The sequence below is a fragment of the Glandiceps talaboti genome, chromosome 16, assembly GCF_964340395.1.
Source record: "Glandiceps talaboti chromosome 16, keGlaTala1.1, whole genome shotgun sequence".
Lineage (NCBI taxonomy): Eukaryota > Metazoa > Hemichordata > Enteropneusta > Spengelidae > Glandiceps > Glandiceps talaboti.
In genome coordinates this window covers 4,504,128-4,522,860 of record NC_135564.1, presented here as the reverse complement: position 1 = coordinate 4,522,860, position 18,733 = coordinate 4,504,128, and the positions used below count along the sequence as shown (strand labels likewise).

At 35.9% G+C, this 18,733-nt stretch overlaps 1 protein-coding gene across 2 annotated transcripts; it reads left to right on the top strand.

Annotated features, from left to right (window-relative positions):
* Window positions 1–437: 437 nt before the first annotated feature.
* LOC144447337 (ubiquitin carboxyl-terminal hydrolase CYLD-like) lies at window positions 438–18,180 on the top strand. Of its 2 annotated transcripts, none has more exons than XM_078137306.1 (14): window positions 438–1,128; window positions 2,925–3,242; window positions 5,021–5,165; window positions 6,723–6,842; window positions 7,874–8,329; window positions 9,487–9,806; window positions 10,387–10,546; window positions 11,483–11,741; window positions 12,516–12,674; window positions 13,302–13,434; window positions 14,068–14,176; window positions 14,290–14,408; window positions 14,939–15,161; window positions 16,530–18,180. In XM_078137306.1, the coding sequence occupies exons 1-14, from the start codon at window positions 634–636 to the stop codon at window positions 16,709–16,711; spliced, it is 3,198 nt and encodes a 1,065-aa protein (XP_077993432.1). In that variant the 5' UTR covers window positions 438–633; the 3' UTR covers window positions 16,712–18,180. The 2 variants fall into 2 exon arrangements, with proteins under 2 accessions (XP_077993432.1, XP_077993431.1); XM_078137305.1 differs by having other exon boundaries at window positions 7,871–8,329.
* The last annotated feature ends 553 nt before the right edge of the window (window positions 18,181–18,733 follow it).

Here is an 18,733-nt window from a genome sequence, read left to right as displayed (position 1 = left end):
GTACTACACTTGTAGCTCCCTAACCTCAGATCCCTTCGGGTGGAATACCGGCGCAGCGCGCATCGCAGAATGTAACATGTTTTCAAATTTCAGGAGTTCTTGAAACATTGCCCTACGTGATCATCGACCCTATAATAAACCTAAAATCACTAGACGCTGTATTTCCGTGAAATTTACACACTGGTAAAACTCCTTTTCTTAACTTGTAATTTTATCGATCATGAAGATGCCCTCGGTCCCTAACTATCAGATTTGACGGCATAATTCACAATATGTGTGATGTCATATCATGTTTGACAACGAGGCTAGGGTATTCCCCAAGTCTGTCCAGCTGTATGCGCAATGATCACGCGTTCCATACCTGTGTAGTTCAGTTGACTTCCGTTTTGTTATTTGTCCGTATGTGATGCTTTACAATATCATTTCAGCGATTTTACAGCTCAGTGTTATTTTGTGACCTTATACAATCTTTAAAATTGGATTCTACACTGTTTCGGTGTGAAACGGATTGTTGGGCGTACTATTTTCACCGCGGAATGATACTATTGGCAACGGTTTCGAAAGCTAGGTCATCACCGTTCGGAGCTGAAATGACGCACCAGTTGTTAATAATGTAAGGTAATTCAGTTTAAAATGTCTGCCGACAGAAATTCGAAGACTTTAAGTCCGTTTTTTATTCTTATGAGGGACAAACTTGTTCATGGACATGGACGAACTGCACTTGTAAACCGACCAGAAGCTAAAGACCGTCAAGTGCTGAAGGGGACCCTGCTTGAGCAGGTTAGAGGAGAGGGCTCCAGGCCACACACAAGTATAATAACTGGGCCAGGGGGAGAGAAACTGAAGTTCCGATCTCTTGATCATGACAATGTTAACGTTGAATGTTCCCATGACGAAGTTGCTCGGATGTCTAGAGTGGAGAAGGACCTACTTTTAGCATTAGTGAGACTACGAGAACGATATGATTTGTATACGGAAGGAAAGAAACTTGAGAATGGACGACAGATTTCGATAGAATCTATGGTTTATGTTACCCTACCTACTCTGGTCCACGAAGCATTGGGAAAGGTGCGATATAAAGGACCCTTACCCGGACAACCTGGAACCCATTTCGGTGTTGAACTAATGGTGAGGATATATTAAATGTGCATACATTGTACCTACGGTTTGTAACTTTCGCCAAAATATGGCGTAAATTGAATATGGATGCAGTTAGGTTGTTATGCAGCATTATAAACCCTGCATTCATGTTCATTCTAGTTAGCATATTCTGAGGAAAGAGTGTAAACACAACTAATGGACGAAGGGACTTGCCAAGGGGTATTGTACCATGAAAGTACCCTATACATTTCGAGAAGTGAGAACCAGAAATGAAGCACTGCAGTAAACCGTATCCGTATGTGATTGTTACTACAGTGGTGTGCATGTATACATTGTGCATTGTGCGTAAAGTGTTTGGGGAAAACCCAACCGATTCCCATAAATATAAGCCTAAAGGCTGGCTTGTTTGAATAGCCACTTCCTGGTTGGTTAAAGTGTACAGGTCACATAGTAACATCAACAAAGCGAAAGACACTGTGCAAACCATGAGAAATAACACATAACCAGTTTGCCAGAACTTATATATGTAAATATATATTTTTTTTACCTAGCGGTTCTGTCTACAAATAATATCATCGTGAACTATACATTTCTAACCCAAATATTTGCAGAGACTGAGCTCCTCTATATATATATATAATTAAATATAATTATATATATATATATATATATATGTTAGAAATGTAAGGTTCACGATATTATATATATATATATATATATATATATATATATATATATATATATGTTAGAAATGTAAGGTTCACGATATTATATATATATATGTGTGTGTGTGTATGTGTATGTGTCACTGTGTGTGTAATATTTGAACCATACATTTCTTACCCATAGTGCGTACAAATGATAAATATGTTTGTGATAGAGAGAGACCATTGAGTGAAGGTGAAAGTGAACCATTGTGTATTGAATCATATATGCAATGATTCTTCAACGTACAAGCTACATTGTAGTTGCTAAGTGTTATGGCATCCTTTCTTCATTTTATGTTTCTCATGACCATATATTTCTTGAACCTGGCAAATTTCTTTTTTAAATGCCCTCTATGTAGAGTCAGATTAGAAAAAAAATCTTAACACTGGTTGTCAGATGGCTATCTCATGAGTGTTTCAACGCTGATTGTCAGATGGCTGTTCCATTTCTGAGCGAAAATTATCATTTATTGCTGAAATTTAGAAAATTTAGTAAAACAAATGGATCAAAATTTCCATCAGACTTTCATTGTCATTTCAAAGTCATTCATACTATTATAATAATAATAATGATTCTACTATTTAAAAAAAAAAGAATAAAAAATAATGATTCTAATAACTTTTATCACCAGAAATTATAGGCTTTCAAAATACTCCAAACTTATATACAAATGTCAAAAATATCAAAATTTACAAGTCAAATGAGCCATAAATTATACTGAAACACATATGTTGGCTTTTTTTTCAGTTTTAACCCTCTGGCCTGACATGGCAACCTATTATATTTGAAGTGTTATGATGAGAAATGTCAACAGATATTTCTCATCGATCATCGACGATGTGTTTGCACTTTACATATGATATGCAGAAGACATTGTGTGCTACACTGCATTCTGCCATGCTGTTTTGATCACAAGATGATAATGTCATCAAATCTCACTTTCTCTCATGACTTTGCAAAACAAAACAAAAATTGATTTTTCAATATTTGTTTTGAAATTCCCTTTTAAAAAAAATTTGGGTCAGGTTTTTTTGCCTTATCAATACATATATTTTCAGTACGAGAAGTATTAGTGAAATAACTGTCGTAATTCTCTTTCACTTTACCCGTTACAGCAAGACAGAGGCCAAGGGACAACTGATGGAACTTTCCGAAAACATAGACTATTTCATTGTGACCAGGACTGTGGTGTCTTTGTCACCCTACAAAAAATCCGTCTGATAAAAAGTGAGGCCTCAAACGTTCTTACAAAGTCTAAAGATAAAGATCATAAAAATTCTAAAACACATGATGGTGATGAAATACAAATTGGAATGCGTGTTGTCATATTCTGTGCTGATGATAATGGAAAGGAACGTGCTGAATATGGATGTGTTAGATACATAGGTGTACCAAAGAAACTCAAGGGAGATACGTATATTGGTATAGAACTGGTAAGTTGCATACATGTAAATGGAGTAATACCTGCATGTTTCATCTCTGATAGCGTGATTTCCTTGTTTGTATTGAGCTATGAAGACATTATACATATTCTAAAACTGGGCTATCTATCATGCCGTCACCGAGTAGACGGTGACCTTGTGTGGTGATAAAGAAATATATAGAGTAATGATATGTACATACATACATACATACATACATACATACATACATACATACATACACATACATACATACATACATACATACATACATACATACATACATACACATACATACATACATACATACATGCACATGCACACACACACACACACACACACACACACACACACACACACACACACACACACACTACATACTAGTAAAAGAAAAAGTATTACATATAAGTGTCTGCTGACAAGTAGTCCTATTCCTGTGTGACTGTAGTCTGTGTTAAAGTTGTTTGAGATGAAGTAGTGTAAAGCATAGACCCTAGTGGAAGGTCTTTGTGTAAAGCAATTATTTTGACTGTCTTTGCTATGTGAATATGGTGTTTGATGTTCATTTTTAAGACTTCTCACTGCTGTAATTGATGAAAATGAACACACCTTTTACATACCACACATACCCACACAATGACAACACTGTAAATAGTTCAGTAAACCTGGCTGCTTTCCTTTCAATACAATGTAGAATGTGACCCAGTTGAGTCACTGACTAACCATGCATACAAGTGTACAATGTGTCTTATTGTAATTTGTACACACTTTGGTTTGTTATTGTCATTCATCAGTCCACCCTTGTTGATTATATAATATATACTTACATACAGACAATTCTATACATGTACATTTAAAATCTGTATAGGATCACATGTCAAATTGAGACCTTATCACTATGAGTATGACTATAAGTTGCAAGATGAATAGTGACACACCCTAAGGTCATGAGTATTTTCCGGTTGAATGAAGTAAAATATTTCAGAATAATATAATTATACCTCTAATAATTTATGAAAAATCTGGAAAAATAATGGCAATTTGGAATGTTTTGACTCCTATTTCAAGCACCACAAAACCAGTGACATAGACATGGGTTGTCATTTGGTCAGTTGTGGTTTACTCACTAGATAAGAGCACTTTTATTGTTGAGCACACAGCAGGAATATGATTGAAGAGAGAGATTTGTTTAAGTTCACTCAGCTTTTGAAATAACCACGAAGTGTTCAGCAATAAAAGTGTTGATATCTATCAAGTAAAACAACAACCTAACTTGCAAAATTATCAACTTTGTGTCTTCGGGCAATCGTTGCCTGTTTTGGCTTTAATTTGATATCTCTCGTAAACTACCTGTAAAATTCCTAATAGGGGCTGCTTATGTACGTTAGGAAATCTATTTTTAAATGAGTGTCGATAGGATGTGAAGTCACCACGTGGCTTCCATTGAGAATTTTTGTCAAACGCCATAGAACCCAGCTATGTTTTGCTAATTAATTATTCATATTAGGTTGTCTCAAACAATAGTTTAATATTTAGTGATCATTCCTATGATTATGTATCTTTTAATTCTTTACTGTTACAATCTACACAATTTTTTCACAAAATCTTGATGCTTGGTTCACTCACAGTTGAATTTGAATTCATGACAAGCTGAAAAAGCCAGTGTGGCTTATATTGGGATATTTTTGCATTTCCAAAAGTTGTGATAATTCTACTGACATGTCCCAAACTCGGGAGGTGTCGGTTTCAATTAGATATTTTACGGTAATACTTTGGTTTTGTCAAAACAGGATAATCCAGCAGGTCAAGGGACCGGAAAATTTGAAGGTGAGCGACTATTTACAACCAAGAGAGACCATGCAACATTAGTACCAAAAGGAGCTGTTCTACCTGCATGCCATATGCAAGAAAAGAATGAATCTGGTGCACAGAATGGTAAGAATAATATGCTGGAACTTTACTACTAAAGGTTCGGAATGTCAGTCAAAGTGGCTGGAAATCTTCTAAACTTGGCATCATGTATTATAGATTAGGTGGGCAACTCTGGTAAAATACCTGGAAAACAATCCAGTTTTAATACCAGGAAAACAAGGTAAAATGCCTGGAAGGTCAAATACCAGGAAAACAAGGTATCCATGTAATACCTGGAAAACTTAAATTTTATCTACATATACATTTGTATATGTACCCATACCATTTAACACTTGTGAAAATTCAGTTACAGAAGTTTTTGTTTTGCCATTTTTAGATTAAATAAAATTGTATAAAAAGAAAGTGAAACTGGAGTACTTCATATAAATTACAAAAACATGATCCAGCATGTCCTAATCAATCAACTACTCTTTTATAGTGACATAGTTTCTACTCCAGTTTATCTGTAAAGGGGCACAGACTGAGGTTAGACGGTTTTTACTTTAGTTAGTAATACAAAATACTTTACATAAAACTATGGCTAAACTAATCAAGTATAGTGTTTACAACAATTCATGTAGCCATGACGTGTCACTTTTTACCAACCATCCAACTCATGCGTTGTTCATGTAATGACAGGGATTTCCTCAGATTTGTTGATACGTACCAACAATTATGTCATCAAATCTTAAATATATTATATGGTATCTAAATATCAGGATTGAGTTATACCAGTATCAAGTAAGGAATGACTGTGCTTCAGTAAAGTAGAATACAATATGTAACACTTTGCAGGCAACAAACGTTGCATCCAAAAACCGTCTTAAACTCAGCATGTGGCCCTTTACAGTAACAAAGTGGAATCAGACCAAAGATAGAAGGTGTTGTATCCTGGCTACTAGACTGACACCACTCCCTTCAGAGATTTTTTTGTTATAAAGTCTCATAATTTTCAAATGTTTTGAATTTTTTTATTTATTTATTTCTTGTTTTATAAAGGAAAATGTGCTCAATGTTTTTTGGTTTTTTTGTTTTAATTTTCCATTACTAGTAGTCTATACAAGTTCATCTGACTGTTTGCAACCTCTCAGTCAGCTTATCATATAACACAAAAAGAACACAGCTAGGCTTTTTAAAAATATATTTTATTCAAATAAAGAATGAAAAAAGCCTGGAGACTTGAGCAAGTCTACATGGCAACCATAATGTTACCATTACCTTCAAATGATAGATCAGCTGTGTTGGTGAAATGTGTAAAAATAAACTTTTTATAAATGATGCTATTATTACAGAAGGGTCTCAAATTGCATTTCAATCAAAATAAAATGTGATGACAGGAAACTGGTTATGGTACTGTACAATGTAGGTACATCATGACCTCTGGCATAGCATAAATCAGAGCTCTGTATCCCTGCCAAAAAATGAGAAAAAATGTAACATCACTAGAAATATAATATATGATTATGCCAATGAGACTTGCATTTGATTCAATTAGATGTAAATCTGTCACCAGGCACTTTAGAATGTCTTGACTTCACAATATACCCGGATCTCAACTGGTGAACTTTCATTTAATTGCAGATGCTGGATCAAAATCTCAATGGGTAACCCGCGTAGGAGAACAACATGATCTTGTCAACAGAGGTTCAAATAGTGAGAAGGCAGAGAGGACAAGAGAGCCGTATAATACACGAAGTAGAAGTAAGGAATAATGCACTAACTAACCGATCAACTCTCTCATCTCAATCACCCCTTTGGTTAAAATAGAAAGTCTCAAAGGAGGAAATGATTTTCAGTCTCACACAAGCTACAGAGAATGTTAATGTGGGACATAAAATCCATAGTGAATTTGAGACATTTTATTTCAGACAATTAGTGTACCGGCTTCATTGCCCTGGTCTCTTTGTTACAAGGAAACTACAATGTTACTCAAATTTTTAAGTTGCAGAGGATGAGAAAAAGTGTGATACTTGACACAGACACAGAGACACACATACACACACACTGACACTGACACAGATTCACACACAGGCAGACACAGATACACACACACTGACACAGATTCACAGAGACAGACAGACAGACAGACAGATGTACACACACACACACACACACACACACACACACACACACAAACACACACACATACGCACACACCTGACCATGAGCATTTCATAGCAACTCTGTAGACTAAACAATAATCATACATATTCAAATCCATTGAAACAGCATACATGCCCATAGCAACTGTACTGTGTGTTATACTTTAAAGCAAATGCGACAATTGTTAAATCTAAGAACTCTTTTTACAATTGTAAGGTAAGTACATAGTAATCACGACTACCAGTAGTACCTCAGAGAACTACATGTTCGGTGGATATCCAAGAAAATGAACAAGCCTTACTGAAATCCCAAATTAGTATGATAATGGCAAAAATATTTCTCCACTGTCAGTTTTTACTAGCTTGACAAACTATACTACACTTAGTACTCTAAAGAAGACCTCCTGTGTGAGGTTGAAACGTCGGTAATACATACATTGTAAGGACTTGTCATTTTTACCAAACCCAATTTTACACTTTCTGAAGTCCATAGCTCCTAGTTGGCTCACCACTGTAGTTGAACTGAGTGTAGCTTCTGCAACAAAAATATCTACAAAGCAAGTTAAAAATTGATGAATTCAGTACAATCGGCCATGCTACAACACCATTGTCTTTACTTTGTTCTAGCAGCAGCAGCAGTTATGAGATCCAGAGGGGATGATCTGACTGGCACAGCAGGAGAAGCACTTGATATTGCCTCCAAAGAATTGGGTATGTCAAAAGGAGCCCTACTACGTGAACAGGAAGAATTGATGAAACAATTTCAAAAGAATAAAGATAAAGAAGACAGTATTGTATATGTCAATCAGAATGAGCAACATTTAAGTGATGGCATGCATGCAGCTGGGGGAAATGACAATAAAGAAAGAATACCTGGTGTTGCATATCCAAGAGACAGGGACTACAGAAATTCTGTCTTCTATACTGATGGAGATAATGCTGAAGACAAAGGTGCAAAAAAGACGTCAAATTCCCAGTTTTACCGGAATTACCCTGCACCAGACTATGAACATATGGCACAACAATCACCTGTGTATGAGAATGTGGAGAACACTTTATCTTTAAGGCCTACTACTACTAGTCAAGGTAATAACAGTCATTTGACAGAACCCCATGATGTGTCACATGACAGAAACCCCATGATGTGTCACATGACAGAACCCCATGATGTGTCACATGACAGAACCCTATGATGTGTCACTTGACAGAACCCCATGATGTGTCACATGACAGAACCCCATGATGTATACATGATATAACCCCATGATGTATACATGATAGAGCCCCATGATGTGTACATGACAGAACCCCATGATGTATACATGATAGAGCCCCATGATGTGTACATGACAGAACCCCATGATGTGTACATGACAGAACCCCATGATGTGTACATGACAGAACCCCATGATGTGTACATGACAGAACCCTATGATGTGTACATGACAGTACCCCATGATGTGTACATGACAGAGTAGCTTACTTGGAGTATTTGCACAAGTACTTGCTGTTTTTTCTCTGGTTGTACTTTCACAAGTGTAGCACTGGCATTTACAAGTGATGGGGCACAGGGGACCCAGGAACCGTGTGACAAACAAAACAAACAAATAAATAAACTACATGTATCAGATAAATGACAAATGAACAAGCAAACAAACGACAAGTATAGGGACAAATAAAATAATTAAATAACCCAGCAAATAAACAGATACTCATGGGGGTATACTAGATATGTTTTTTTTCTGTACCCATCACTAGAAAAAACACAAGGGTTCACTCACCCTTTTTCACCCCTTGTGGCAAAGACTGCTTGAAGCAATCTTACAATCACTGCAGCCTGCCTCCATTCTCTTGATGCTGCAACAAGCCCTCTCTCCCTTTGTATTAACTGAACACTCCCTCCTAAGTCAAATATTAAAAAATATTGCTCATTATACCATGCACAAGCCAGGTTCAACAAAAAATATGGAATATATACTCTGGTCGTCTTACGTCACAACAATGTGCATCTGTGTCATGACAACGCATGTCTACGTCATTGTTCTGCAGTGTTTGAAACATGAGTCAAAATACTCAAAATTCCATTACATTTCCGATTTTTTAAAAATATTACTGGCTATGGTATACTTATATTATTCCCCAATACATTGTATATTATAGAATATAAGCTCAGCTTTTTATATGTCTTTGATACAAATAATAATCTTACATGTGTATGTAAAGTATATTTCATCTTCTTATAGGCCAACGCAGAGTAACAGATCGTTCTGATGACAGTTCCTCTGTCAGTCCACAAATGTTGGATCTGAAAACTCCTGAGTACTTTGCCATGTCACCTCCTAAAAAGCCAACACAAACACAAGATTCACGTCCAAACCCAAGTAGACGATTTTTCCCTAGTGAAACAGAACTGGATGATACTGTAGAAAGTCATGCCAGACTTACACGAACATTTAGTATTGGCAGTATGGTGGAGATACTTGGTCAACCACCAAAGTATGGAGTAATTAAATGGATTGGCAACCTTCCAAGGAACAATAAAGATGTCGTTGGAGTTGAATTGGTGAGATAATGAGTTATTTCATCATAGATATTCAATCATACATCTAACTGTTTGTCCAGCGTGACCCAATACACTAGTCCTGTGAAAACCTAGAATACGATCATAGCTACATAGTTGATACCCATAACTCCAAAGTAAAGAGTTTTTGTATTCATTTGTAGTATCCATATCAAGTGTGAAAGTACCTGTTTCATTTGCTAACTGCCCACATTAGAAAAGCAACATGCTACATGTAGGCTTATAAATAAACTAATTGAAATATTATACTTTTACACTTGATATGAATGTTATAAATGAGTGGAGTACATAGAGAAAGTGCTTTACTTCAGCCTTACTCATTGTAATATGAATACTATAAACAAGTGTAGCACATAGAGAAAGTGCTTTACTTCAGTGTTACTCATTGTAATATGGACGCTATAAACGAGTGTAGCACATAGAGAAAGTGCTTTACTTCAGTGTTACTCATTGTAATATGAATGCTATAAACGAGTGTAGCACATAGAGAAAGTGTTTTACTTCAATGTTATCTGTTCACACTTGATTGTCTTCTTTGTTTCATTTCATATCATTTATACAGGAAGAGGACATGGAGAGAGGTACTACTGACGGTACTTTCCAGGGAAAACGATATTTCTCATGTCCTCCAAGTAGAGGTATTTTTGTATACTATGAAAAATGTCGACCTGATTCTCGATTTACATCCAATGATAAGGTTTTCCACAGGACGCCCAGTGAAGGTATTATATATACATATATTAGAATACCATTGTTCCTATATCAATAGACCACTTATTTGTAATGTTTTGTTATATTTGATGTGTCATCTTACTCGACATAAAACATCTTGGGTACTTGATTTCATTCCATTTATTTTCATTTTCTTTGTAACTCTAAGTGCCACGGAACATTGTTTAACTTTGGATATTTGACACTATATAAGTTTGTTTGATAGATGAATAGATAGATAGATAGATATATAGATAGATAGATGAATAGATGGATGGAGGGATGAATAGATAGATAGATAGATAGATAGATAGGTAGGTAGGTAGGTAGGTAGGTAGATAGATAGATAGATAGATAGATAGATAGATAGATAGATAGATAGATAGATAGATAGATAGATAAATAGACACAGACAGACAGACAGACAGACAGACAGACTGACTGACTGATTGATTGATTGATTGATTGATTGATTGATTGATTGGTTGATTGATTGATTGATTGCTTGATTCTTACTATGTAATTTCATGCAAAATGAAATAGTAATGTACCGCCACAGATTTGTTATTGAATAGTTTAGAATGTCCTTTATATATAATAATAATATAATAATTGAATTGGGATAATTGAATAATAACATCTTCATTGCAAGTGATAACAAGAGTATATCTAAAAGGGAATGTCATGCATGAAACTGAAATAGTTAGCAAACTTTTATATGGATTCTGGGCTCATAATTATAAACGAAATTCTCCTAAATATTTCAACTCACAATAGCAAATCTCTGATAATGCTTAGGATATATCAGTTACCCTGTGGTAAAAAAAGGGACACCATGGGCAGAAAGCTTCATTTATAGAAATCATTCATTTGTGAGCTACATGTATGTACTTTTGGATCAATTTCTTGTATATTTTGAATACATGTCATCTTTTTAAAATCATCAGCTTTTGGGAACTATGACTCTCCGATGGTTGCCACATACACAGCACCCCGTGAAGAGCTGGTTCCAGAACTGTGTGGCACTGGTAGAGGCATCCAGGGTCATCATAACTCGTGCTACCTAGATTCCACATTATTTAGTATGTTTGCCTTCAGTCTTGCATTTGATGATCTAATTCTCAGAGCGAGATCGTCTCGAGACCTACTAGAGTTCACAGAAGTTCAAACTGTCTTGAAAGAGGGTATAGTCAACCCACTCAGAAAGTGAGTATCAAAAAATGTCAATGTTTACATCTTGCCCAGCAGGGCTCCAAATCAGCAGTAGACCAGGGTACATAGACTACTAAACATTGTATCTAGACTACCAAATCAGCAGTACCGTAGTCCAGGGCACAGACTATTGAACATTATATCTAGACTACCAAATCAGCAGTAGTCAAGGGCTTCATAGACTAAATTTTACTAAAACATTATATCTAGACTACTGAATTAGCAGTAGTCCAGGACACATAGACTACTAAACATTGTATCTAGACTACCAAATTAGCAGTAGTCCAGGACACATAGACTACTAAACATCGTATCTAGACTACCAAATTAGCAGTAGTCCAGGACGCATAGACTACTAAACATCATATCTAGACTACCAAATTAGCAGTAGTCCTGGACACATAGACTACTAAACATTGTATCTAGACTACCAAATTTATAAGATGGTTGTGTGTTAAACCAGCTGAGTGATAAATAGAAAACTGCAGTAGCTGAACCAAGAGTAGAAGCTTTCATATGAGCCCTGTCAGAGTATGCACAATGTAGACAATCTTACAGATGTGATCATATGGTTATACATATATGTAATTAAAACTAGTAATTTATGATAACTTACAAATTATGTGAGGGGGGGGGGGACAGTTAATTTCTACTTTAATCATATTCACTTCACAAGTAATGTGTAATGCTTATCTGTTTTGATATCAGAGAACTGTTGCAGTTGTAGTTAGACTGATGTTTCATTATACCAGTCTTTGTCTTTCACAGGTTTGGATTTGTACGTGCTGATAGAGTCTTGAAGTTTCGTGAACTGCTGGACAAACTAGGGTCTGTGTCAGGATTAACTAGTGAAGAGAAAGATCCTGAAGAATTCCTTAATACACTTTTTCAACAAGTCTTCAAAACAGAACCTTTTCTCAAAATGAGGTAAGAAGTAAATTTGGTCACTTGTGTATTTGACAGTAAATTTGGTCACCTGTATGTCTGTGTGTATAATGTCTGTGTGGCAGTGAATTTTGGCCACTTGCATGCCAATTGGACAGTGAATTTGATCACTTTTATGCCAATTGGGCAGTGAATTTTGCCACCTTTATGTATGCCAAGTGTATGCTCACATCATAGTACATGTATGCTCACATCATAGTACATGTATGCTCACATCATAGTACATGTATGCTCACATCATAGTACATGTATGCTCACATCATAGTACATGTATGTTCACATCATAGTACATGTATGCTCACATCATAGTACATGTATGCTCACATCATAGTACATGTACGCTCACATCTGTGAGAGAGACAAATTGTACATGTACTTATACAGCATGAAGTGTACATGTGTTTTACATTTGCTGTCGTCAATAAGGGAACACGCTGATGGTCAACAAAAGTTTCGTATCAGTGTCTCTATCTATATGTTCATTATTTATTTTTATCATACAAAGTCCAAGTTGCTCAAATTTTGGATGAAGCAAAATAATTTAAATAGAATGATTATTCACATAACATGTTTTGGTGATATTATGTCAATAATTATGATTGTTTTCAGAGATGTCCACGGTGAAGAGCACTCCAGTTACTTCTACCAAATGTTCATGGACAAAGATGACAGTCGACCTGTTCCAACTGTCCAACAATTATTTGAGCAGTCATTTATTGTGTCGGACATTAAATTTGTTGAGGTTAGTGTTCTAGTTTGCTTTTGCACATGCTTTTTGATTTGACATCGTTAATGAAAAGTTGTAACAACTGCAGTGATGTTACAACTGAGTCTCACCTCTCTCTCTCTCTGTCTCTGTCTTTCTGTCTCTCCCTCTCTGTCTCTGTCTCTCTCTTTGTACAACTGCAATAATGTTACAACTGAGTCTCATCTCTCTCTATCTCAGTCTCTGTCTGTCTTTGTCTCTCGCCCCCCCCCCCCTCTCTCTCTCTCTCTCTCTCTCTCTCTCTCTCTCTCTCTCTCTCTCTCTCTCTCTCTCTCTCTCTCTCTCTCTCTCTCTCTCTCTCTCTCTCTCTCTCTCTCTCTCTCTCTCTCTCTCTCTCTCTCTCTCTCTCTCTCTCTCTCTCTCTCTCTCTCTCTCTCTCTCTCTCTCTCTCTCTCTCTCTCTCTATCTATCTCTCTCTCTCTCTCTCTCTCTCTCTCTCTCTCTCTCTCTCTCTCTCTCTCTCTCTCTCTCTCTCTCTCTCTCTCTCTCTCTCTCTCTCTCTCTCTCTCTCAAAATAGACATTTTATTTTTATATTAAGTGTCTGTCTCTGTGTGTATTCTGTTACACTTTGAAGAAGATGACATGTACTTCTTTTCATCTTTCTTCAGGTACCAAAGTGCCTCCTAGTTCAAATGCCAAGATTTGGAAAGAGTTTTAAGATGTACAATCGTGTCATACCAAGTCTGGAACTTGATATCACTGATGTCCTTGAAGGCAGTAAGTTATGTAATGAGTTTTATATAGTATTGATGTCATGCTAATATCCAAGGACAACTGAGACAAGTTCATAATTCATTGTTACAATATCATTTATAATTTTTTTTTTTCAGTTCCGAGGCAGTGTACAATATGTGGTAGCTTAGCAGAATATGAATGTAAAGACTGTAACACAGAGAAAACATTTCACCATGAACAAATGACTGCCTACTGCCAAACCTGTGGAGATAAGGTATGCAAATGTACTCATATCTATAATCTTTCTGTTACTTAATGATGAATGTATATTAATCTTTATGGCCCTGAAATGGGTTTTGCAGACCAAGGTTGTATGGTGGAAGGGTCCAACTTTTGGGTTTTATCATGTATCCCATGATGTAGTGGCATGGAAACATCATTTTAATCACATAATCACATCAGTTGCTACTGAAATGTCATTTAACTCACAAAAATAGTGGAAGAAATTAACAAAGCCAAATCCCTGCGCAAACGGATATCGATGAGCGTGCCACTTGCCATAGTTGGGCAAAGTGGGCTGAGGCGTGATACAGAAAATTATTGCCCAGGTTCGATGTGCTTGCTGTCAATTTACTTACATCGGAAGCAATACTGGGTATATGATAATTGTAGCTTTACAATAATGTTTTCATTATTCAAAAAGTGGTGTATTTGTGGATATGAATTTGTTTAAGTGTTGACATTATATTAAGATTATTAATGCCTTGGTTTATTAATCATCACCACATCTCTCCTTGACTACAGACTCATAGTCATCCCAAGAGGAAAAACCACAAGCTTATCAAGCTTAAGATTCCGGATGGTTTTCAAAATTACTTTAGGGAAAACCCGCATATGATAGAGAGAAAGTATATGGAATTATTTGCTGTTGTGTGCATAGAAACAAGTCACTATGTGGCATTTGTTAAATGTGGCAGTGGTGAAGACAAACAGTGGTGTTTCTTTGATAGTATGGCAGATAGGATAGGTAAGTTATCGCATTCTTATGAAAAATGAATAGGCCATTGCAGACTGCAAACATGAAATTGAGAATACAGCGCCCTCGCTCAGATTGGGGTATCATCACCTCCATAGTACCGTTCCTTAAGAGCTTTGTTTCTTGTATTCTGTTGAAGTGTATATCAGGGATGTTTTTCGTATTCATCGAGGAAAGCAGCAGTGCTCTATGATTAACCAAGTAACCTATACCATGTTTACCCCAAGGTACACACAGACAGGAAGTAGAGCGCCACCATGGCAAATTTTGGAAAGTTCTATTAGACTTAAAGGGGTGTTTCAGACAGAATAATGAGGAGGTGGGATAAACACTAAACTGGTAAAGCTCTATGATAGGGAACTTGCAATCCAGACAAAATATGATTAGATACCAAAGACTAATCTGTAGTCATTGTAATACTTAATCTTGGGCAATTAATCTAGACCAGTTTATTGATTTACAGTTACCAAGAATACAAAAAGATTATTTTCAACAATGAATATTGCCCACAATGCACCATTCAAGATGTCCCAGATAGAGAGTTGGCAAGCTCTCTATAAAACCAGCTATAGTTGCAATTCCAACATTTTTTTTCATCAAATAACCAAAAGATATATTCACTAAAATGGTCAAGCTATGGTCACTTACTAATAAAAGATATTGTGTCTGTTAATTAGTGGTCAGTATTATCTGACGTGTAGTGGCAAGTTTAAATCTTGACCAGTTTTGAATCTGTTACCATGATAAAACTGTACGAGTTGTAACTGGAGTATAATTTTTCAACCAGACAATCACAATATATTCACTGAAAAGTGTTAAAATACCAATAATTAGACATTGTACATGTTAATCAGTGGGTGATCTTATCTGTAAGTAGTGCAGTAAGAGGTTGAAATGATTGCTGTAGAGGGCGCTGAGTTTTTGGTGTGGACCCTGAATCGATTTGATTTGATTTATTGTGTATACAGCTACAACAAATATGTTTATGAACAAGTGATGCAATACTGTTAACAGTGTACTAGACAGAAGCACCATTGATCAGAGTATTATTTTGAAGTTAGGCAGTTTATGATTTTTATTGATTTAATAATGTTTATTAATTGATTTGGTGGTTGGTCAGTCGGTTGGTTGGTTGGTTGGTTGGTTGGTTGGTTGGTTGGTTGGATGGATGAGACAGACAGGAGTATAACATGAAATATTAATGATTATATTAAGAAAGTATAGTTTAAGTTAATAACATTTCCTATCAGTTAGATCCTTCAGAGGGCTTCTCTTAAGCCCCTGAATGTGGACAGATATTGTTGTCATCTTCAGCCTCGTACCCCATAATGAATTGTTTCTATCCCATATATCTAATAGGTGAAGAAGATGGACACAATATACCTGCTGTGACCCATCTACCTGAATTTGTCAAGTGGTTAGAAAATACAGATAAAATTATGAAAACTGATGTCAAAGACATGCCAGAACACCAGCGAAGACTTGTTTGTGATGCATATCTCTTGTTCTATCAGAGTCCAGAAGCTATAATGTATGGGTAATGAATACCTCTGTGAGTTCAAAACTCAAGAGTGAGGACTTTATCAAGAGAAATCAACCCCATACTTCTGGGCTGCATAGGTGAAATTATGGAAGTGGAATTATAATGGAAGCAAACTTGGAGAAAATGCCTACATGTATTAGACTGTTCCTCTATTCAGAATGAAATCATCATCATCATAAATTCAAACATCGAGGAACTTGTCATACATCTTTAAAAAATGCAAAAATTAATTCCTGTGATAAATAAGATCATGAAATTAAGATTGCCACGGAGAAAGTGATTGATGTTCACCAGTAATTGAGATCAGATTAATGATAAAGTAAGCAATCAAACATTCACAGGCACATCTCCAAGTGTTGTAGATAAGCGAGTTCAACAGGCAGGATTGAAATGTGTGAACCAACAGACACATATCCCAGATGATGGAAGTCTTTGCATCAAGAATAAGTAGTGTGGAAAGTATGCATCTGATATTGTGGACATCATAATTAGTACACATCTTAACATCCAAATTTGATGCGAACAACTGAAACCACAATGGAATGGAGATTGAAGGGTATAAGATTACTCTGTGTATTACCATGCTTGTTAAAATAATGGAAGGAGATAGGATCAGTGAACATGTGCAAACTACATTGCAAAGAGAAGAAAGTGAAATGGTTTCCTGACTGATCAACATTTCTTCTCATGAGTTGGGTTCAAGGTGCCATGTGTTAGTTAGATAGTCAGACTGGCATATTTATAGATAACCAGCAAGGGTTTTACAGGGTTGTACAGTATCACGAGAGTCTCCAAACATTCAGATGTAAAATAACTACACACAGATGACAAACAGCAACACACCGTGTCTAGGGACAGGTTGGTGTGAAATACTATAACTGTGATGTAATGTAATATCATATACAGACTCTATATTGATGAGAATTGATAAAAGATATAGATGTATTAAAGTGTCAGGATACAATTAATTATTACTAACTAGAATATTTTTTTATGACTCCACGAGTCAGTTTTCTATTTTTTGGAATGTAGTGAAAGTTGCAATTAGTGTTTCAATGATATTCATTGTAATTTATTTTGCATATCATAAATAATTTTTCTCGGCCATTATCACTGCCTTTAATCTGTAATAATTCAAGTTCCCTGTTTTCAATTTGATTGTACATTACTGTCATGATATAGTTAGGTAATGGACACCATGATACTGAAATTGTTCATGTTTCATTGTACATCACGGTCCAATTGAGTATGTTCTTATCTATGTAGTCTAGTGTGTAACAAAATCTATTTATAAGCTGCATAATGTGAAACACTACTCAATAAGCAGAATTGATGGAAACAAATTTCAGTTCCGTACATCTAGCTCCTTATTTGGACTTCGTTAGAAATTAATTCAAGTCCTCAAAATGTGGGGTTGAAATGTATACACAAGGTTGAACTTGAATAGACTGTCCATTTTAATTCAAACTGTAATATCTTTAAGTTAGTTTTATTTTTTAAGAATGACATTTCATGTAAAACAAAATTTATATTAAATACACAATGTCATTCAATTCCTGTCTGTATTGCTTTTTTCCAGTGATGCATCGGAGACGATAAACAAATCTACAAAGTAACACCCTACCAGTAAAAACCAGTACAGAGATTGTGCAATTTCCTGTTGTCATGCAAATTAATATTGTGTTATTACTGTATTAGCCCCAAACAGGCACAGCATGGAGGGGGCTATAGGAATGACCTATGTCTGCCCATGGTCAGCCATATCTCTGACAGCCATGACTCAGTTTTGACGACACCTGGCACAAATGTCAAACACTATACTTAGTATTACTATGCATGTTCATTGATTTAGTGATTTTGACCTTTGGCAAAATGGTAGCCACACTTGAGATAGTAACATACATTTTGCCTCTTTATCTCTGAAAGGTTTATAGATCCTGTAACAGATACTGTTCAAATCCCCCCCCCCCACATTATCAATGGTAAGCTTTTGTCACTTTATGTTGTGAGTAGACATTGA

Bases quoted from the DNA above. Each gene is read 5' to 3' on its own strand.
- LOC144447337 (XM_078137305.1), top strand. From the start codon at position 634: ATGTCTGCCGACAGAAATTCGAAGACTTTAAGTCCGTTTTTTATTCTT. The intron at 10,547-11,482 runs GTATTATATATA...TAAAATCATCAG, and splicing joins CCACAGGACGCCCAGTGAAG to CTTTTGGGAACTATGACTCT. The intron at 14,409-14,938 runs GTATGCAAATGT...CCTTGACTACAG, and splicing joins GCCAAACCTGTGGAGATAAG to ACTCATAGTCATCCCAAGAG.